This window comes from Semicossyphus pulcher, unplaced genomic scaffold (assembly GCF_022749685.1).
Source record: "Semicossyphus pulcher isolate SPU_LCO1_2020_fin unplaced genomic scaffold, fSemPul1.0.p SCAF_27, whole genome shotgun sequence".
Lineage (NCBI taxonomy): Eukaryota > Metazoa > Chordata > Actinopteri > Labriformes > Labridae > Semicossyphus > Semicossyphus pulcher.
This window is the reverse complement of record NW_027211701.1, coordinates 1996449-2018834: the sequence shown is the minus strand read 5'-3', so window position 1 is coordinate 2018834 and position 22386 is coordinate 1996449. Positions and strand designations below refer to the sequence as shown.

At 42.5% G+C, this 22386-nt stretch overlaps 1 protein-coding gene across 1 annotated transcript in view; it reads left to right on the top strand.

Annotated features, from left to right (window-relative positions):
- Nucleotides 1–4915: 4915 nt before the first annotated feature.
- vegfc (vascular endothelial growth factor c) overlaps nt 4916–22386 on the top strand; it is a 51684-nt gene continuing 34213 nt past the window's right edge. The window contains exon 1 of the mRNA XM_069677036.1: nt 4916–5095. Within this exon, the coding sequence (XP_069533137.1) occupies nt 4979–5095 (117 nt within the window). The 5' untranslated portion in view covers nt 4916–4978. The remainder of the gene's footprint in view (nt 5096–22386) is intronic.

Genomic DNA, 22386 nt, shown 5'->3' with positions numbered 1-22386 from the left:
CCTCCTCCCTCTCACCATCAGCTCTCAGAGCTCCCGAATCCAGAGACCTGATTGGTCAGTTGGTGGTGTTTAGTACAGGTTGATCTTGACCGGAGCAGGTCAGGTGTATTTGTCACCATGGCGATCTACCCCGGTAAGAAGTGAACCACCTTCGTAGTACTGAAAACTCGGAGTTCACCCTGAAGTTACCTCTCTGCAAATCCTTCTTCGAAGTTTACCCCCCAGGTGGGGGTATTGCAGATATATTACTTAGTAAGCTTGGTAACTTAAAAAACACATGCAACAACTTCGCTAAACGTTAGTAGATACATATAAATAATCAATTCATCAGACTAAACGGAGCGGAAGTTGCAGTGTATCAGAGAGGTTGATCAATCATGTAAAAACAACAAAACAAGAAACGAAATCATCATGTTATTATTTATAAATACATACAGTACATGTGACTCACATACACACACACACACACACACACACACACACACCCACACACACACACACACACACACACACACACACACACACACACACACACACACACACGCACTGCCTGTGGATGTGCTTTCTTCAGGCTTTTCCCAGCCCTGTGGTTGCCAGGTCCTGTCAAAGTAATCCTGTTGGAGAAACACACACACACACACACACACACACACACACACACACACACACACGCACACACACATTTTTTGATGTTCAGCAGCCACAAGGTAATAAAAACAAAGACTACATATAAACATGCTCGTGTAAAACCACTTCTACACTAATCAAAGTCATAAATAAGTTTCTCTGAATGACCTCAGCTCCCTCAGTTTAATCCAAACCAAAACACCCATTCAGGTTCTTAGTCTGTGTGTGTGTGTGTGTGTGTGTGTGTGTGTGTGTGACTTGTAATTCTTTGGAATGCCGGCCACGCTGAAGGATTTCATATCCCTTAAAATCCAGAGTGGCCCCTCACACACACACACGAACACACTCACTCATTTGTCAGTATAACAGAGTCTTGGCCAAATTTGGAGATGGAGAGATACCCCCTGCAGAGCATGTGTGTGTGTGTGTGTGTGTGTGTGTGTGTGTGTGTGTGTCTGTGTGCGTGCGTATGAGCGACCTACAGCCCGAGGCCTGTTCAATAGCTCTGTCACTGTATCTCTGTCTTGCTGAACCGCCTCACACTGTGGACTGGCTTCACCTCACCACGTCGCCCCATCAGACACATGTTAGCAGCCTTGACTCTGTCTGCTGTCAGGAAAGTGAAAAGTTAAAAAATAACACTTCCTGACATTTTCATCAAAACAAGTGAGAAAGTGAGATATGTGGTTTAACAGAATGTGAAATCGGCTCAAATTTATACACCAAACAATATGATATAAACAAATGAAATAAAGGACTGTTTATTTAGGAAAAGCACAAACAAAACTACAACAACTTCAACAAAAAACCTGCAGACTCTCTGATATAAAAGCTGCAGACTCTCTGATATAAAAGCTGCAGACTCTCTGGTATAAAAGCTGCAGAAGGTCTGATATAAAAGCTGCAGACTCTCTGGTATAAAATCTGCAGACTCTCTGGTATAAAAGCTGCAGACTCTGGTATAAAAGCTGCAGACTCTCTGATATAAAAGTTGCAGACTCTCTAGTATAAAAGCAGCAGACTCTCTGGTATAAAAGCTGCAGACTCTAAGATAAAAGCTGCAGACTCTCTGGTATAAATGCTGCAGAAGGTCTGATATAAAAGCTGCAGACGGTCTGATATAAAAGCTGCAGAAGGTCTGATATAAAAGCTGCAGACTCTCTGGTATAAAAGCTGCAGAAGGTCTGATATAAAAGCTGCAGACTCTGATATAAAAGCAGCAGACTTGCTGGTATAAAAGCTGCAGACTCTCTGGTATAAAAGCTGCAGACTCTGGTATAAAAGCAGCAGACTTGCTGGTATAAAAGCTGCAGACTCTCTGGTATAAAAGCTGCAGAATGTCTGATATAAAAGCTGCAGACTCTCTGGTATAAAAGCTGCAGACTCTCTGGTATAAAAGCTGCAGACGGTCTGATATAAAAGCTGCAGACTTGCTGGTATAAATGCAGCAGACTTGCTGGTATAAAAGTTGCAGACTCTCTGGTATAAAAGCTGCAGACGGTCTGATATAAAAGCTGCAGACTTGCTGGTATAAAAGTTGCAGACTCTGGTATAAATGCAGCAGACTCTCTGGTATAAAAGTTGCAGACTCTCTGGTATAAAAGCTGCAGACTCTCTGGTATAAATGCTGCAGACTCTCTGATATAAAAGCAGCAGACTTGCTGGTATAAAAGCTGCAGAAGGTCTGATATAAAAGCTGCAGACTCTGGTATAAAAGCTGCAGAGTCTCGGATATAAAAGTTGCAGACTCTCTAGTATAAAAGTTGCAGACTCTCTGGTATAAAAGCTGCAGACTCTCTGGTATAAATGCTGCAGACTCTCTGGTATAAAAGCTGCAGACTCTCTGGTATAAAAGTTGCAGACTCTCTGATATAAAAGCTGCAGACTCTCTGGTATAAAAGCTGCAGACTCTAAGATAAAAGCTGCAGACTCTGGTATAAAAGCAGCAGACTTGCTGGTATAAAAGCTGCAGACTCTCTGATATAAAAACTGCAGAAGGTCTGATATAAAAGCTGCAGACTCTGGTATAAAAGCTGCACAAGGTCTGATATAAAAGCTGCAGACTCTCTGGTATAAAAGCCGCAGAGTCTCTGATATAAAAGTTGCAGACTCTCTAGTATAAAAGTAGCAGACTCTCTGATATAAAAGTTGCAGACTCTCTGGTATAAAAGCTGCAGACTCTGGTATAAATGCTGCAGACGGTCTGATATAAAAGCTGCAGACTCTCTGGTATAAAAGCTGCAGACTCTCTGATATAAAAGTTGCAGACTCTCTGGTATAAAAGCTGCAGACTCTCTGGTATAAAAGTTGCAGACTCTCTGATATAAAAGCTGCAGACTCTCTGGTATAAAAGTTGCAGACTCTCTGGTATAAAAGCTGCAGACTTGCTGGTATAAATGCAGCAGACTTGCTGGTATAAAAGCTGCAGACGGTCTGATATAAAAGCTGCAGACTCTCTGGTATAAAAGTTGCAGACTCTCTGGTATAAAAGCAGCCGACTCTAAGATAAAAGCTGCAGACTCTCTGGAATAAAAGTTGCAGACTCTCTGGAATAAAAGTTGCAGACTCTCTGGTATAAAAGCTGCAGACTCTCTGGTATAAAAGCTGCAGAAGGTCTGATATAAAAGCTGCAGACTCTCTGGTATAAAAGCTGCAGACTCTCTGGTATAAAAGCAGCAGACTTTAAGATAAAAGCTGCAGACTCTGGTATAAATGCAGCAGACTTGCTGATATATAAGCTGCAGACTCTCTGGTATAAAAGCTGCAGACTCTCTGGTATAAAAGCTGCAGACGGTCTGATATAAAAGCTGCAGACTTGCTGGTATAAATGCAGCAGACTTGCTGGTATAAAAGTTGCAGACTCTCTGGTATAAAAGCTGCAGACGGTCTGATATAAAAGCTGCAGACTCTCTGGTATAAAAGCAGCAGACTCGGATTTAAAAGCTTGCAGATGTGTGATTGTTGACGTTTTGCTTCCTGCTGTAGCAGCACTGAGCTTTTGCCAAACTAAACACACACAACACAGTCATAATTGCTTATTTATATACGGAGTGTGTTTAACTCATGTTTGTGTTTGGTTAACTGATAGACTGATGATTTAAACCAGGTGAATATAATAATAAAACACAAGCAAGTCATTAACATAGAGGTGAGCAGTTCAGAGTACTGAATCTACTCAGTCATTTCTGAAAGTTTGGATGATGAAAAATTTACAGCGAAATGTGTTACTTTACTTTTAAGTGTCGTAAAGATTTGAGGACTGTATGAAATAAGCTTGTTTTGGGTTTTCAGTAAATGTGATTGGTCAGTGTTTTAGTCTGTAGAGCTGACAGACCTCTAGTGTCAACAACCTGCAGAGCAACAACACAGACACTGTCCCTGCAGGCAAAAAGCTGCTGCAAGTCTGTTACAAATGCACCCTAACAATCAACTTTACCTTTGACCTTTGTGATGCACTCATCCTAAATCCAACTTAAGTGGCCTTTAAAGATACTGTGTCTGGTTGTAGTGAGGACGTTTCTTTTTGATAATCAAGCAATGTGTTGTTCTTTTTAAATGTCTCTCCCCCCCCCCCCCCCCCCCCCCATGTTTAAACAGGCAGATCATTCTCTCTCTCTCATTCTCTAAGTCTCTATGTTCTCTGTGTTTCCTCAACTTGATTCTCCGACTCACATGTGAAGTGAACGCCCGAGTATGAAGCTGACAAAAATCAACTCTCTCCAAATAAAACAACACATGGACAAACACAACTCAATAAAAGCTGTCCAGCTGACTTGTACTTTTTGTTGTAACATATTGTATAATATTTAGGGTTTTTGTTATATTGTCCAAACATTTTAGATTCTGTGTTCTGATGAGTTGGCAAAATTGTTTTCGTCTGTTTTTAAAAAGAATAACTAGATTTTCTTCCGTCTTTTGATGCAGTTCCCATCCCTTGTCGATAGAGGTCAGTAGAACGTATGGATATCTTTATGCACCCTGTGTAGTCGTGACCGCAAAAGAGTTGTGGGCTTTTATTTTGAAGGCAGCTCGTCCGTTTCCCTCTAACTAGCGCCTTTAACGGTCCTGACTGACCCACCGGATCTATGTGTTTCCATATGACCGAGCGAGCTTTCATTCTCAGCGGGGTGCGTACACATGCTGCAGCAGGAGTCTGTCTGCGGAAGAAGTACCGGACCCTGAGAGAGAGAGAGAGAGAGAGAGAGAGAGAGAGAGAGAGAGAGAGAGAGAGAGAGAGAGAGACCAGATGAAAGAGTGTGAGCAGGAGCAGGAGAGGGGAGCGCACACAGCGGGGAGGGCTTTTTAAATTTTGATGCCTCTCGGATCATAAACTCTTTTGGACTTTATAAACATGCACCTCCTGGGATTATTTCTCTTTCTGGCTTATCTTCTCTACTCGAACCTCGCCAGCGACTTCAGCCACAGAGATTATTATGATTACTACGAGCACGAGCAGATGGACGAGCCGGTGAGTGACAACTTGAGTTTTTACATGGGCTCTAATGTTTCACCTGATTCTGTCTGTAAGGGGGTCCAGAGACCTCCAGGCTCCATGATGTTCCGTCAAAGAGGTTCAGAGCCATATAATGAAATGTTACTCTCTTAACTCGTTGTGGAGCTTTAGGGGATAAAATAGATCCAGTAAAACTCTGAGGAACACCTGTTTAATTGATCAGTGTTGTGGTGATGGAGGGGGCGAAATTGCAGAGACCTCCATGTGATTCTTGATGGATATTTCGTGCGTTTTCTGCCCGGGAGTTTGCGGTGATATCACTGTTTCCCATCACGGCAAATTAAAGTGTAAAGACAAGGTGTGAGGAAAGAAGGGACAGTGGATTTCACCTTCAGTTTGACCTCGGATACGTGGCTAGAAATCAGCACAGAAAGGTGAATCTTAGGACAGAAGTGGAGAGTACAGCCACTTTAACTCTCGGACCCACCTGCTGAGGTGGGAATAAATCTCAGTGATGTGTTTTCACAGAGGAAAATAAAAGCCTCTATAATGTGTCAGGGCCTACAACAAGCATTACTGCAACAATGCATCCCACACTGTCCTTAAACCCAACCAGACGGTATTATCAGGCCGATTTGGGTCTAATATGTATTACTATCGGTGTTAACGTTTTCCGAGATATATTTTTTTACAGACTATAGTGCGGAAAACAAAGTTTGGGGTGATTAAGAAATGGTGTCATCACATAGTTTGTCCAGCAGAGGGCGCTCTGACTCCACAGTTTACAATGCTCTCAGCACTGTCTGCAGCACATGTAGTCGAGCAAACTATTCATAATAATGAAGTTATCAACAGTTTAAGAAAGCAGCTTGTGAGAACCTTTACGTAGTCACGTCGGTGCAAAATTCTGCTGAATCCTCCAAATCAAAAATGAACAATAACAGCCGCCATGTTGGAAATCTGTTAATTATTCCCCCTTTTAAAAGTGAGTTTGGTATCAGTCTAACAAATCTGGAATTCCCAAAACAAACTTTCTCCCAGTGGAGACAATAAAGGTGAATTGTGTATAAACTAATCTAATCTCAAGTTTAAAGAGGGGTTTCTTTTTCATATTAAAATGTTCCTGTAACTGACGGCCAGCTGGGGCAACAGATTTTTTTCTCACAATCTTTCAGGCCAGTGTTGGTATCCGGATGATGATGACAATATATTGTGCAGCCCTAATTATACACTGCAGAAGTGGAAGATGCTTTGTAGTTGCATTATGGGAGTTGTAGGATTCAGCATTTTTGGAGCTTTATTTTGAAGGGAAACAAAACGTCCTGCTGCTTCAATTTATTCCAAACTTGTTTCATGAGAGTTTCCAAATCTCAAGTTGTGATTTATTTTGTAAAAGCTGGAAAAGAGAAACGTTGATATGAACATGTTTGCACAGATGTTACATAAATGACCTTTTTCCTTCTAAGTCTTTAAACCTGTAAAATGTACCCTCTCCGCGAGGAAATGAACGTCTATCTCTGCGACATGTCAAACATCCTCGGAAAATTGATCAATACGACCAGAACATAACCAGAAAAATACCCTGAAGTTTATCTTATTATCACCTGTAGCTTAACAACAACATGTGCACATAATAATGAGGACAAATAACCTTTAAAAACCCTTTAAGTAGCAACAATTTGTCCCATGGCATGTGTGTGTGTGTGTGTGTGTGTGTGTGTGTGTGTGTGTGTGCGTGTGTGTGCGTGTGTGTGTGTGGTGCATTAGTAACAGTCAGTGCTCAGAAGGAGAAGCCAAAGCCGAAGTGTGTTTCCCTGACAGACTGTAATCATGTGTTGTGGTGTGCAGGGCATCACTAAAGGGTTAATCCGGAGTGTTTTCAGCCTCACGATCTGAGAGGAGAAAACGCTGCTCAGACTCTGGTTTCACATTATGAACTTATTGTTTCACACAGAGGGCTGCTGCTGTCAGATGGTTTTATCATTCTGCCAACTGTTAGAACAAGATTTGGATTGATATGCCATTGAATCAGACTTTTCTTTAATGTCATGCCAGCACGGCAGATTCAAATTGACCTGAACTGCTAAAGAAATGGGGCGAGAGAGGAAGGGAAACAGTGTGAGAGAGAGAGAGAGAGAGAGCAGTGAACATTTTCCAGGGGGGAGGATTAGGAAGGAGAGTTTTCAAATTAGCCAGAGAAAAGAGCCAATGAAGGCAGGTGTCACCGGGGTCAAGTGTGTGTGAGTGTGTGTGTGTGTGTGTGTGTTCGTGAGTGTGTGTGTGTGTGTGTGTGTGTGTGTGTGAGAGAGGGGGGATAAGTGCTAAGCAGTAACATGCAGCCATTTGATCTCAGTAAACTCTAAATTGGGATGATGAGTTTTTCTCGCAGCTCCGTCCGCCACCTTTAAAGCCTTCACAGTTTCTCTGAGGATTGAACTGATAGCAGCTCGTCTCTGCTGCCGTGTGTCAGAGGATCAAAGATACAACGGCACGTTTTTACTGCTGAAAAGTTCATGTTAAAGTTAATGCCAGGTGTAAGGACAGTTAATTAAAGGGAAGCATCTCAACATTTGGTCTTCACTCTCGACATTTTGACTCATGCCTCACCCTAAAACTCTTCCTGTGTGCTGGACATGATGCATAAAGTGGTTTTCCACATTTAGTTTCCAAAGCCGTCTCTTCTTTTTTTGGTTAATTGTGCAACTAAACACAGAAAGTCACCAGTGGTGTATGACTGTATGAAATGCTAAATATCTTAAAGCTTAATAATGCAGAGCTTAATGTTCCTGTTTTACTCCATTATTACATGAATTCATACTTTAAGTTAATGGGCCGAATATCAATCAATTTGTATTAATGTGTGCCAAATCATGACAAAGGTTATCTCAGGACACTTCACAAATGTAGTATTTAGATTGAGAACTGAAATGAGTGAAAAGGTTTTTAAAGCCATCTCTGGACCTTTGTTACCTGCTTCTCATCTCGGTTGCAGCTCAGATTAGCAGCTAATAACCCCAAACACCTGAATCTCTAACTGAAATGCCAGGAGTTGTGTTGCATTATGGGTAATAAAGGGTTGCGTTATGACAAAGCCACCAGAAAGTGAGACAGGGTTTAAAGCCAGTTTTACAAAGATGCCAAACCGAGTAATTTCTCAGGCCGTCTTCTCACACGGGCCACAAAAATAACGCAGGATCCCTCACACCCCCTCTTCACCACCCTCCCATCGGAGGTGTGTTTTGTTTTTTTTCAAAGATTCTTTTTATAACTTTATTTTAGAGAGTGGACAGTGGTGGAAATGAGGGAAGAGAGAGTGGGGATGACATGCGGCAAGGGGCCGAGGGGAGGGAGTTGAACTTGGGGCCACCACATCCAGGACGATAGCCTCTGTAGCCTATGGTTGCCGATTTAACCGCTGAGCTAAACCGGCCCCACACAGTGTGTTTTTAACAATGACTGTATATATAGATGGACAACGCGTCTCCATCTGCTCCCATTGTACGAAATTGATGCCAAAATAACCCCTGTGATAGGCCCTGCCATCCTGCGATGGTGACGTCCATTTGGAGCCAGAGTCTGCGCTGTAGAGATTGGCGACTGAAGCGGCCGTAGCCACTTCACTAACCAATACACACACTTCACTTACCGAAGAAACAGCAAGGATCCCGCACGCAGGCGTGTTTAACAGCAGAACAGCTTCTCTGTGTTGGTCTGAGGTTAACGTTCACAGGTATGGAAACTTCAATGACTGTAGTGATTGTTTTAGTTACGTCTCCACTCTGCTAATCCGGAACAGAACGGCTGCAGGAGCATTTGTCAACAGAGCTGTCAATCATCATTTTTATAGCATCAAATAACTAATTAAAAGTAAACTTGTCAGAAAAATGAACACTTGGACATAAATCAGCATGATAAGAACTAACTATAATGACAGAAACCATGTTTGAGAAAAATGTATTTGATGTGTATTTAGATTTTATAGTTTGACTCATGTCCCATCTGTTAACATGGAGGAGGCGGGCTTTATGAGCTATACTGCAGCCAGTCAGCAGGGGGCGACAGAGAGGGTTGGGCTTCACTTTTAGGGAGCTGCATGTCGGCCATCTTTTTATACAGTCTATGTTTTTTACACAGTGTGTGTTTTTACATCGCGCTCCGCGTTGTGGAAGCAAAATGAGGTGCAAACAAACAGCGCCTGCTTCACATATACACACAGGGCTGTTCCTGCTGTTCCACCCGTTTCACCTCTGATGCCGGCTCAGGAGCAGAACGACTTCGCTCCACCATTCAGCCTCCGTGTGTTTTACATAGAAGACGAAACGTAACAGAGGCGTAATAATCCTGCTTTAAATTGGCAGTGTATAAGGGGCTATAGAAACAAAGAGTTAAAGCTTATTTAGACTCTGTATGATTTTTTTATTGCACTTTATATCGTCATAGCAACATCTAACAACTCTTATCTAATCACACATCAACTTTTTTTCATATCCTGCAGGCCTCCTTCTCAGCACCGACACTTAACTAGCCCTGGAAGTCCTCCAGTTGTTAAATCAACATCAGAACCCAGAAGTGTATTTTTCTTTCATAATGCTTCAGAGCCACGGAGGCTGAGAGTCCGGGTTAAAGGAAATGCTATTGAGCCGCTCACTGGGCCCACAACACAGAATCTATGTGGAAGATCAGGGTAGTTTCCATGATTTTTTTCCCTTCATGCACCACAGAGCAGCTTTCAAAGGAATGAAAAGGACCAACACGCGTTCCAGTCCTCCTCATGCATCCCGGGTTTGACATGGAAGAAGAATGCATTCAATAAAAAAGACACAAATTTGGGTTCTGCTTTGTCGACTTTGATACTCAGGACAAACTGTGAGTCTGCTGTATTATAGAATTCCAATGCCAAGTTGATGGACTACTCTTTATAGGCTGCCTGTATTCTGATGCTGATTAAGTAGCATTCAATGGGTTTCAGAGCTTTTTTGCTGGAGATGGTTTCCAACAGGAGTTTACGATTGCAACTCAGACTATAGAATAAATGTGCAGCAATAAATCAAAGCAATGAGCTCAAAGAAGCTTAAAAAGCAAGCTTTACTCCAAGTTGTGGTTAACACTGAGCCTTTGACAACTTCACATTACTCGAAGTCATTTGATTCATTAAGGGGGCTATATGTAAGATTTTACATATATTCATCAATCAAATATCATTTTTTATTGCCAGTGTGTGGAGGTACAGTAGAGGACCTGATAAATTGAGACCTTCCCCAACGTCCTCCATCGGCCCCAACAACCTGTGGGCTGATTTTTATGTAAAGCACTCGGGACGTTTTTTCCGCAAAACAAGAGGATGTGACGTGTCTGCGCGTTCGCCAGTATCTCTGCCGAGAGCTCGTTCTACGCCACGACAGTCAACAGTTTGCAACACGAGAAAACGCAAGCTGTGAAATGGAGATGGATAATGCCAACAAACACAACTTATTGTTGTCATAGAAACAAAACCTGCGTGCAGCGTTCTCTCACCAGGTGCAGCGTTTTTTCTCTCACAGCACAAGAGCTTCATCCCAGCTCTCTCCAGCCGCCCTGCCCTGCCCGGCTAATGTTCGCCAATGTTTGTGATGATTTGCTGGTTCACCGCGGCCGGAGTCATGCAGGGTATTTATGTCAGAGCTGGTTGGCTAACCTTAGCAGGCTGGCTAACGTTATGACTACCAAAATACCGTGTCACGAGGAATGAGGATTTTCTCAAAGTTACATAAAGCACCTTTAATTCAAAAGTATTTGTCACTTGTCATTGCGCCGCTTTGGTGCAATGACTAGTTTGGTTGCCTTAGGCCGGAGATATTCTTGTTTTTTTAACCGTGCGTTCGCAAACATAACCGTCTGCGTCATGAACATAATTGTTCACATACTCGTCTTTGCACTACGCGTGTAAGAACTTTCATGTGTTCGGAGGGAACACACCGTCTGCACTGTCCCCGCTCCGTCTCTCCAACATGTTCCTCCGTGCACGGACGTAACGGTTCCCATTTAGTTTTGCAGGTTTCCACGTCGACTTCTAAAACAGAACTTATCTGTCTGCAGCTGTTTGACAGGCATGTTTGTCTCTGTGCAGTGGCAACGACACGTCGTACAGATGTGGATCATTGTGGACCTGGTTTATCAGCTTGTCTTAAGAACTTTCTGCCCTTGTTGTCCCTGCTGCTGTGTTGACCCTATCACATCCCCTCTGCCTCTACACTGCCCCTACTGCTCATGTGCAAACAGTATTTTGCCTACACGTAGCATTAATTGTTGAGGACGTGCACTGCTGACGCTCCAAACAGAGGCAGTGAATGCGTGGCAGCCATCATGCGCATGCGAAAGCGTAGTTACAAGCAAGTATCTCCAGTTTTACAGTGAGTTTGAGTTGCGTGGGAAGTTTTCCCTGCGGGCTACCTGTGTGGTTCTTGATGCTTTCAATATTCAGCTTGCTGTCTCAGGGTCAGAAGCAGTGTCTGGGTGAGCTGGGACCACGACCATCAATCACAGCGGTCTCTCTGATGGAGATGATTCATGTTTTTACCCTGGTAGCGTCTGGGATGAGTTAGTTAATCAGTAGGTTAGTCCATTCCTCTATCCAACAACGGAGCAGGTATCTCCTCAACTACTGCCCAGATACTCATCATTTGATATGAATATTTCCGGTATCCCCATCCGGACAGAATTTCTCTTTGGATGCTCTTTAACATCCGCAATGTGGCAAATTACCAGCTTTGTATCAGAAACAGCTTTACAAAACTTCAGATCCCTGAAGTGTGGTGAATGTTACATCCTGAAGGAGCTGCTTGGGGGACTTTACAGAATCTCATCACATGTATATTTATTGCTAAATTGAATCAGTGCTACACGGCGTTTCTGTGTGTAGTCCATAATCCTAAATAAATGAGTTGAGCTCGATCCAAAGGTATCAGAGAAAGCACGTTCCAGTTTCATAAGGACCGTATGTAACACATCAACAACACACTGAAACGACTACAAAGCTGTACACGGCTCGGCCTGGATCCTTCTTGACTCATTTGACTTACTACACTTGGCTTGATATGGGGGAAAAATCCCCAGTCAGCCTCTCCAATGAGCCCTGCTCAGTGCCATTTGTCTTCATGACTTTCCTTGTGGTTCCTCTTTGTTTTCACCTCTCCTCCATGTTTTCATTGGCCCACACATCCAGTTTCCTCTTTGACCTGTGGGATCTGCTCCAGAACATGTTTGCGTCATTGCTTTGAGGGTTACAAGTTGTATCAGTGCACCAAATGGTATTCACTACCTAATGAAGGGCTTTTACAGCTTTATGCAATACAGTGAATGACCAAGCGTTGAGTCACGACAAAGTACTAACATGTTGTTTTTATTGGCCACCTTTTGTCTTGGAACTTTCATCTCTGGATTGAATGCCGTTCAATACAGGACAATAGTTTTTGTCTTATTCTCACACCACCCACAAAGACCTTAACAAGCCTTTTACCCTTGTCAGTGCACCCCCACCCTGTAGTTGGCAGTGTAGCAAAAGTAACAGCAATACAATCGAGTCTGAAATGTATACACAGTCCTTTTTTACTCGTTCACATATATGGAATATGTGCCTGTGTCTGTTTTTGTAGTCTGAGTAATTACAACTAATCAAGTTTGAGTGGGCTTTGTCTGCATGCAGGAAAACATTCATTGTGTTAAGCAAGAAAAATAAAAGTCATGACTTCGCTTCTTGTTGCCACTACCTCTTTTTTTCTCATCTTTCCACTCCAAATGATTGAGTTTGCATATTTCTATGAATGTGTTTTTAGATGAATGAATGTTTTCTTCCATGCAGCGGTTTGTCTTCATGATTTCAGTGTGCTTTGACGATGGATTCATGACGGGAAAATAATGATGCCAGGAAGGTAAAACTAATTAATTGATCTAATCCATCCGGATGAAAAGGGTTGATTCTGATTGGTTAATTACGGCATTCCGAGGTCTGTTATTTTTCAATAACAGACTGTTGCTGTGGATTTGGCACTAATCACACAATCCAGAGGACTAACTGTAATCATATCAATCCGCCGTAAGGAGTCCGGTAAATTTGACGTCGGTCTGTTTACAGAGGGAAAAAAGAAAAGAGACAAAACAGCGGAGAGAAAGTAATAAAGGTTAAACGGTGCAAAAACTGAAGGCTACCACAGAGAGATCGGCAAAACTGAAGACGGCTCATTCAGTATACATGAAACGGCCCGTTCACCGTGTCTTACTTCACCATCAGAGTTAACCGTTGCTATGGACGCAGCTCTCACTGTGAGTGTAACAGACTATTTTTTAACCCCTTCAGGCTGTGACAAAGCCTGCTCACCCTGTCAGGGTTCCATTCCACAATAACAACCTGCTCACTTTACATTATCCCTTACTTACTGCCCGTATGGCAAAGTTTCTGTGAGGTTTTGAGCAGGAATGACACGAGACCTTGTCTCAGGCACTGTCCACCAAGATTTCCCCAAACAAACTTAAACAAACTATTTAAAGAATATTATTAACATGTTTATATATTGTCAACCATCTCTAGCAATGTCTGAACCGCCGTGATGATCTGTCACAAACTGAGAGGACTGTAAACTGTAGAGTTGGATTGAACGCTTTGAGGACACCCGTCATGTGGAACCATTTCTAAATCACTCCACGTTTTCTGCTTTATTTGACAGAGATGTTTTCATGTAGGTGCATAGAAGATGAGACATGTTTGTGATTGGCCACTGTCCAGGAGATGATATTGATGAGTGAGGGATGTTTGAAATGTGTACTTCAAAGCTGTCTTTTTCAAACATGCCAGTTTTGACACACATCGTGTTATTCAGCATCAGACTGACTACACTTCCTGCTGAGCTCATATAAAAAACATCCCTGTCTCCTTGTTTCTACATTTACAGACACTTGTTCATGTTGAGTTATATTTTCCATCTGAGTCCACAGAAACTGTGCGAGTTATGTTTCAACTGAATCTCCACTTTTCCCTCCAGGAAACCTTGATAGAAAGTCTGGGGTCCAAGCTGGGATGAGAAACATTCCTCCAAGTCAAACATGACTGTTGTTTTTGAAACTTAATGATGGTTAAAAGCGATGATGGGTTCGAGGAGGGCAGTGAAGCACGCCAGGAAGTTTCCAACCTGCATGTAATCCGTAGATGAGCCTGAACTCTGAAGCAACGCCAGCATCTCTCTCTCTCTCTCTCTCGCTGTCTCACCAAGTCTTAATGTCTCTCTCTCTTGGACTCACTGGGGTTATGTTGCTCCATCACTCTTACTACATCATGATGAAGAGGACCAAGAATAGAACAATATCAGTTCTCTCTTTCTTCAGCCTCATCCTGACCTGTCACCACATGATCACTCATCTCTTGGTTTCTGTTTATTCTTCACCCCTTCTCTCTCTCTCTCTCTCTCTCTGTATCTCTCGCCCATATTTCTCAACCCCCTGGAGTCTGCAGAGGAATGTGGTGTGTAATTAGCAATCATTTCTCAGGAATTTTTCTGTGATTTCTCTGCGGACCGTCCAGCTCAGTCTCGCTGCTCCGCCTGAGTGTCCATCGGCTCAAATACCGACCTTGTCCTCTGTAAATATCACTGTAAAAACAGTAAAAAGTCTTTCAGATTCAAAGATGTGGAGACACAGGGAGCTTCTGTAGATCATCTGTTTGGCTGCCTTAAAGCTGCAGGTTCAGAAGAACAGATTTACATAAAAGCATGAACGCTGCCGGTGACGGGTAAAGAAGGAAATACCAGCTAGATGCTTCCTAAAGATCAGAGGGCCACACTTGGTTTATATGAATAAAGGAGAGTAGAAATGTATTTGGGTTTGAAATTACTGATTGATTTACAAACTTACAGCTGCGCTTAAAAATCTGTTCTGTGAGAAACCGGAAGCCAGTGTGAAGAGTTAAGAACATGAGTCGTGGGCTCAGTTCTCTGTTCTCTTGGTTCTTGTTAGAACTCTGGCCGTCGTGTTCTTAATGGGCTGAAATTGTTTGGTCGTCTTTTTGGGAAGACCAGACCAGAAACCATTACAGTAGTCCACTCTGCTAGAGATGAAGGTGTTAAGAAGAAACCTGTGATTGTTGCTTTTTGTTTGAGAGGATTAAATGCTGATTTAGTTTTTGCCTAAGAGTGTCTTCTGAAGCAAATCTGAATCTAGTTAAACCAAGTGACGAACTTTTTTTGTCTCTATAACTCTGGAATGAAGCGGAGCAATCATTTTTCTTCTCCTGATGCCAAAGTCTAATTGCATCCAGCCACGTATTTGCTCTAAACATTGATTCTAAGAGACCAAAGTCTCTTGGTGAAAGAAATCTGCGTGTTGGATTTGGTGTTGGTTGCTTCGTAACGTAAGTTGTTGAAGCAATTTGCAAATGGACAGCTAGCAAACTCACCAGACAAACCATCTGGGAGTCTAGATGAATGAGCTCAAGCAAACTTAAGACAGTTTGCCAAGTTAGCTAACTAGCTCTTTTGTCTTTGTGAAGCAAGCTAATGTTAGCTAAAAAACACACGCAAAGGTCACAGCATGAATGGAACCTGCTAAGGTTCAATATAGGAAACATGTTGTTGTGTTTTCATAGGTAACATTGGTTTGTTGACATTTGCAGACTCTGTTTCATTTCATAGATTATCTTAGCTCAAGGCTCTGGAGGGAAGCTGAAGAGTGGCAAGTGGCACACATCCTTTGTATTTTCTCAGAAAAACCTCCCCTTACAGATACCACTTTCCCACCGAAATTAGCGCGTTGACGCAGGTTTTTCAGACCCAGGAAGAAACGCTTATAAATGGCGATTGTCTCTTTTCCCATTGTCAGTGAACTATCCTCCTGTTGGTCTGTTTTCTGCCGCGTCACCATCTGATGTCACAAATGCGCCGGAGACAGGGTTAGTGAACAGTGAAGATGTTACGGTGGTTAGGTCTTTATTGTATCTATTACTAATTCAGTCTGTTTATCAAATTCAGCGCCGACAAATCTGGAACGATAATTGAGCGCTGCTCAGACGGAGACGGGCGGAATTTGTAGCTGAGATTACGAGGAGTCGCAGAAGTTACAGGCGGAGCATCGCATCGCGCCGGAAAGGGGGCGGAGATTAGCGTGTCGACCCGTGTTTTGTGTTCCCATCAATGCCGATCGGATCCGAGGCGATAATTACCCGAGTCTACTGCAGTCATTTGACCCGGGTCTGAATGCCGACAGTAACTTTTCCCACTAAGCTAAAAAGCCGAGTGTTAGCGGGTGTTAGTGAGTTTTTTGACCAGTAGGAAAGCGGCTATAGAAACCACTCCACACTGTAAGCGGCAATCAAGAAAGACTGTTGAAGCTATGTTTCACCCTGTAAGAGTCCACTATTCAGTGAACACCTGGTCCGGCATCATTAATGTTTCTTTAGAGAGCAGAACAAAAGTGTCGTCGCAGCCACGTGTCTGTTACAATAATCCCAAAGTAAACGTCATAATGTTCTTGAATTTTAACTTCTGTCATTGCATAGTCCTCTTTCCTTTCCATCCCTTCTCTTCTCCCTTTCTCTTTCTTTTTATCATTCCATATATTCCATTGATCCACCTCCACTTATTCCATCTGTCTGCATTTGAGGAAATCATTGCGCTGTAAAATGTTATCAGTGGAAATTGTTCTGAGAAAAGTAGAAATAAAAATTCCTTAAAGATCGACTTCCACATGTGCACAAAAGAGAACCCAAACTTATTTAAACTGAACACTTTTATTTTCCTTAAACAACCTTGAATCCTCTGAGTCAGTGCTCGGGGACTCACTTCGACTGAGCCGTATTAATGCAGGACTTTTTGACTCCTGATGCCCTTTGAACTCTGCGTATGTGAGGCCTCATTCAGGCTGTTTTGACATCTGAAGGTTAACCAGCCGGTGTCAGACCCTCCAAAGACTGACCTGCAGACCTCACCAGTTGACACACTGCGTTTGAGGCGGTGAGGGGCTGAATGGGAGGTGGGGGGAGCCGTTAATGGGACTGAATGAAGGGTGAAGGAGGGTCAATGAGGATAGAATGCATAATGAAGTGAGATTGTCACAGCTGAGAGGCCAAGAGGCTCTCTCTGCTGAGAACATGCAGAAGTGAAGACACGGTGGAGCTCTCATGCCTTTGCCTTATTTAACCACAGCACTTATATATTTAATAATTATACTAACTCCTCAGTTTGTTTTATCTTACAACAGTGTTGATGTGTAATTTACAATAAAAGCTAAAAGCTTCTTTATCAAAAGTTTTCTCTATAACTCACATGTTGTTGTTGGAAGGAGATAATAAGGACTGCTTCACTCTTTTATGGTTAGCACTTCTGAGCCGCTTTCCCACACGGGTCAAAAAACCTGATAACAGTCGGCTTTTTTGCTTTATGGAAAGGTTACGATCTGCATTCAGACCCTGCAGTAGACCCGGGTAATTATCGCCTCGGCTCCGACCAGCATTGATGGGAACACAAAACCCGTGTCGACACGTTAATCTCCACCCCCTTTCCGGCACTAGGCTATGCAGCAACAGATCCGCCCATCTCCGTCCGAGCAGCGCTCGAACATCGTTCCAAATTTGTCGGCGCCGAGTTTGATAACAGACTGAATGAGTGATAGATACAATTAAGACCTAACCACCGTAACATCTTCACTGGTTACTAACCCTGTCTCCAGCACGTTTATGACATCAGACGGTGACACAGCAGAAAAGAGACCGACAGGAGTATACTTCACTGGCAATGGGAAAAGAGACATTCGGCATCTATAAGCGGGTCTTCCTGGGTCTGACAAACCTGCGTCAACGCGCTAATTTCGGTGGGAAAGAGGTATTAGATGTGGATGTTCAAACGAAAAAACATTATCTTTGAAACTAAACTTGGCAGTATAGTTTTTAATGCCATTTCTCAATGCCTCGACGCCATAGTAATACTGCTGTGAAGTATATGCATGGCTGAATACTACTAGAGTTAAGGGGGGTCCAGACATAATCAAGCTGATTTTGGGCCTGATTCCCCCTTCAGACAAAAGTGAACGCAGTCCTGATTGTTTGATGGCTCTAAAGATGATTTCTCCAGATGTTCCTGTGGTGTGAGAGACGCTCAGAGTGATTTTACTTCCCCTGAGCTGCTCGGAAGAACGTTGTGGCCGCTCCGATTTCAAATATTAAACATGTTCAGTATTTATAATCCGATATCCTGTTGTGTGTGGGGGGAACCCTGAGGACAGCCAAGCACGCTCTCTGTGGATCGTCACGTGGAACCAAACAACAGCCAATCAGGAAGCAAGCTGACTGAAGAAGGAAGCACAACAACCGCAGCCATGGAAACGTGAAGCATAAAGTAACATGTCCAGCCCCGTGTTCACGCCGTCTCCACCACTTCATCCACAGTTTGTTCTTTTTTCTTCCTGAATTCTGCAATTCTTCCTGCCCGTCGTCCGCCATGTTTGTTTACTCTAAAGTCTCGTTTGAGCGCCAGAGATTTAGTGAGATTTCCAGCTGTGAGAGTCGGACTCTGGTTGTTGGTCTGTTAGTGGTGTGCTGTTTGGGAACAAAACTGTTGAATCTGTCATCATCTGTCCTCGTGTGGGCTCTCTCACATTTTACACATCTGTTAAGATTTTAAACATCTTTTCGTGTGGGCCTTTAATTTCTAAATATGTGTGAATTTTCTTTCTCTCGCAGCTTCAGAGGGTGTAACCCGCAACTGTCGTCAACACGTCTGAAAAGAATCAGGTGTAATGTTTTGGTTTGTTCGGTGCGTTAAAGAGGTTGTTGCGGTTGTAAACACGTTATTGCACGTGCAGTCAAAGATCACAACGATAACAAAGGCTGCTGTTTGGTGCTGTTAGGAAGACTCACTGTAAACCTCTTTGCTACCTTGTTAGCAGCCATGCTCCTAATCTTTGTGGCAGTTTGAGGTAACAGTCACATCAGCCAAAGAAAAGCCGGATTATGTCACCTGACAGTAATTTAATCATCCCAGCACTGAGTGTTGGAATCAGTCCAGACTCTGACTCACTGCTTTGTGTTTCAGCCAGCGCCTGCTCCGTAGGTCTTATCCCATCATAAGAAGAGGCATAATCAGAGCTGTGAGGAAGAAAAGGACAGTGATTACACACTTTGCTGCAGTTACACATCTTTAAAAACCTCACCAAATAATGCTCTGTAGCTCAGTTATCTTTGACTTTATTTTAGCATGAAATAGTGTATGTTTTTCATGTCGCTTATTGGGCCTGACACTGAAAACGATCTCATTCCTGTCTGCTCCACTCTGAAGAAAACAAGTCAAACTGGTGTATTTCAGGGTTTTATCTGATTTGCAGACAAACTCTTCTTACAGTTTCCATCCTTCCTCTGCAAGTCGTTCTCCATCCAGATCGTTCACCTTTGCATGAATCTTTATTTAAACTGTTCCTTTGTTCACAAATGAGACTTCCTTTTAACTCAATTTACACACGACCATTGTTCAGACTGCATGTCCAATCTAATTGTATTTGATCTAATCTGAAACAATCTAATTTTCTAATCGAATCATTTTTCTCACTTCTCTGTTATTCTGATTTACGGTTTCCCAAAGTGCACCTTGCTCTCTGCCATTTCATACAATGGCTTAAATATAGATTTTTTTTTAATATCTTTGGAAGGATTTACAGATGTTTTCTCTCTCTCTTTGTGTGTGTGTGTGTGTGTGTGTGTGTGTGTGTGTGTGTGGACAGCTGGTTTAACACTCAGTTCTGCACACAAAAAAAGTTTGAATCAATAGGCAGTTAAAGTTGAAATGTGATTGAAGCTGACAGCGTTGCCATGGCACACATGTGTGTGTTTGTGTGTGTGTGTGTGGGGGGGGTGTGTGTGCGGGTTTCTACAGAAAGGCCTTACCTCTAAATAAAGAAGCTCCACACACTTCTTTGTCAAAGACTCAGATCTTCAGATCTCGGTCTCTTACCTGTCCTCCCGGGGCTGCACGATTATAGCCAAAATGATGATCACGATTATTTTTTTCAGTATTGAGATTGTGATTATTAATCACGATTATTATTTATTTTAGGGACATTTTTTATTGTCCTTTCACATTTAAATAAACAGAGAAACACTTTCAGTTCCATTCTGTGCTGCATTCAGTCTCATACATTTTGCATCAAGCTTCTTTACCTGAATGTGGTGCATCATGGGTAATTTCAGTGTGTCTTAGAGAGTGGATAGGGTGTCTCTGTTTCAGCTCGTTCTTCCTCTCGGCCTTCACACTCTCATCATGCTGCACTTTGTGCTGTTTTTTCAGCTGCTTCAACAAGTTAGCCGTGTCGCTTTGCGGCGCAGACGCAGGTTTCATGACCTCTTTGCATTTTATAGATGTAACAGGGAAGTATATTTTAAGATCATAATGAAAAACAACAAAGAGGCGTTCAGGAGTCCAGGTTATTTGGGACAACAGGTGAAGAGGGACTGACAAACATTTTAGTAAACTACAGCGTGATGGAGACATTATTCAGGAACAAGGGCTGCTCGATTATAGCAAAAACCATGATCACGATTATTTTGATCAATGACTGAGATCACGATTATTGAAAACGATTACTGGCTGACTTTAGAACAGCAACCTTTTATTTCACTTTTTACTTTAAAAAGAAAGTGTATTTTCAACTTCAAACATTATTCAACAAAAAAACTAGTAATATATAAATAAATAAATGATATAATATATAAATAAATAAAATAAAGTCAAAGGTCCCCTGATATTTTGTATTTCACTTATATTTTTGTGCTGTACCTTGAAGCAATCTGGCATTAGAACTTCTTTCAGGATTAATATAGTTCTAACTTATCTCATGTTCACGTTATTTCAACATAAAAATGTTAATGAGGCAGAAAATGATTAATGAAAACATGGCTGCAGTGAGTGTTATATCTGTGGAGCTGTAGGAAGGTCAGATCAGTGATCATAAATGTTTCCGTCATCATTATTCACACTAATCTATTATAAATCCAGCCGTCACCTCTCTCTGCATGTGAGAGACGAGCTGGAGGAGTGTGGTGCTCCTTCCAGCCTCCATAATCACTTGTGACTGACGGCTGGAGTCGCTCTGTTTACGGTCGTGAGATATTTAAAGTCTGAAGCAGTTTCAGGCTGTAAACACGTCACGCAGCGGAGGGTGACATCAGGGCTGTTGTCCTTCGACGCAGCATGCTGCGGTTTCACATGTCCGACCCGGTGTAAACCGTCTGTGTGTGAGTGTGTGTTTTTGTGCCAGGGAAGACACACATTTAAACACTGCACTGTTAAACAAACACGCAGCCATGATGAATTTTTAACTCTTACACACACACGCAGAGAAAAGAAGGAAACACAAACTGCTGCCGCTCGGTGAGACCACCAGGCTCGCGGTTTGTTTGGTTACTGTTTTCACGTTTCTGCAACATGCAGAAGTAAACACACACACTCGTCTGTACACACACACACACACACACACACACACAATAATATCCATGAGCATCAAACAGGGTGTCTCTGGTACATTCTCTGTGTCTGAACGACTTTGGCTTTTAATGTTTGTTTTTCTGTCTCTGAACACAAAGATGTGTTTCTGCTATTTATGAACACAAGAGATCTGAATAAAGATGTGACAGGACGTGTGAAAATTTCCCAATCAGTTATTAAACAATATCAGTGTTTGTGATTGCACCAGACATTTTTACATTTTTACTCTGTTTGATACTCGTGTGTTCAGATGGATGGTTGATGGGAAACAGTATTTATCTCTCATGTGGTTCAGAAAGTTTTGTCTGTCTGCCTGTTTGTTACACGGCCGTCCAGCTGTCCTGCAAAACCATTCCTGCTACTCTGCTGCTGCCGGACTGCGCTCACACTTTCAGTTTACCGTTTTAGCATCTGTTGTCAGAGTAATGGTCCTACAATGGCCTGAAAAGGAGCTACACAGGGAACAATGACAGCAAGTTGTAAACCGGTGCTGGACAGGGTTTTTTGTTGTATGTTTACCAGTGAGACTTAACAGACTTAGAGAATATGATCTTCCTCACTGAGCAGCCTTTAAAGCTGTAGACAATAGTTGTTTTTCCTCTTTCTGCAGAACAAGCTGCAACAGGTCGTGTTTGACTTTAAATCACACTCTGGGATCAAACAACAGTTTGACTCCCTGATGAAGGCTTCTGGAAATGTTGTCTTTGTAAAATCTTCGAGTCTGAGACTGAAATGTCTTCAGATGTGAGAAGGTGTCAGGCTTTTAATAGTCTTCTAATGTTTGGTAGGCGTTAATCAATAATATAATTAACAGAT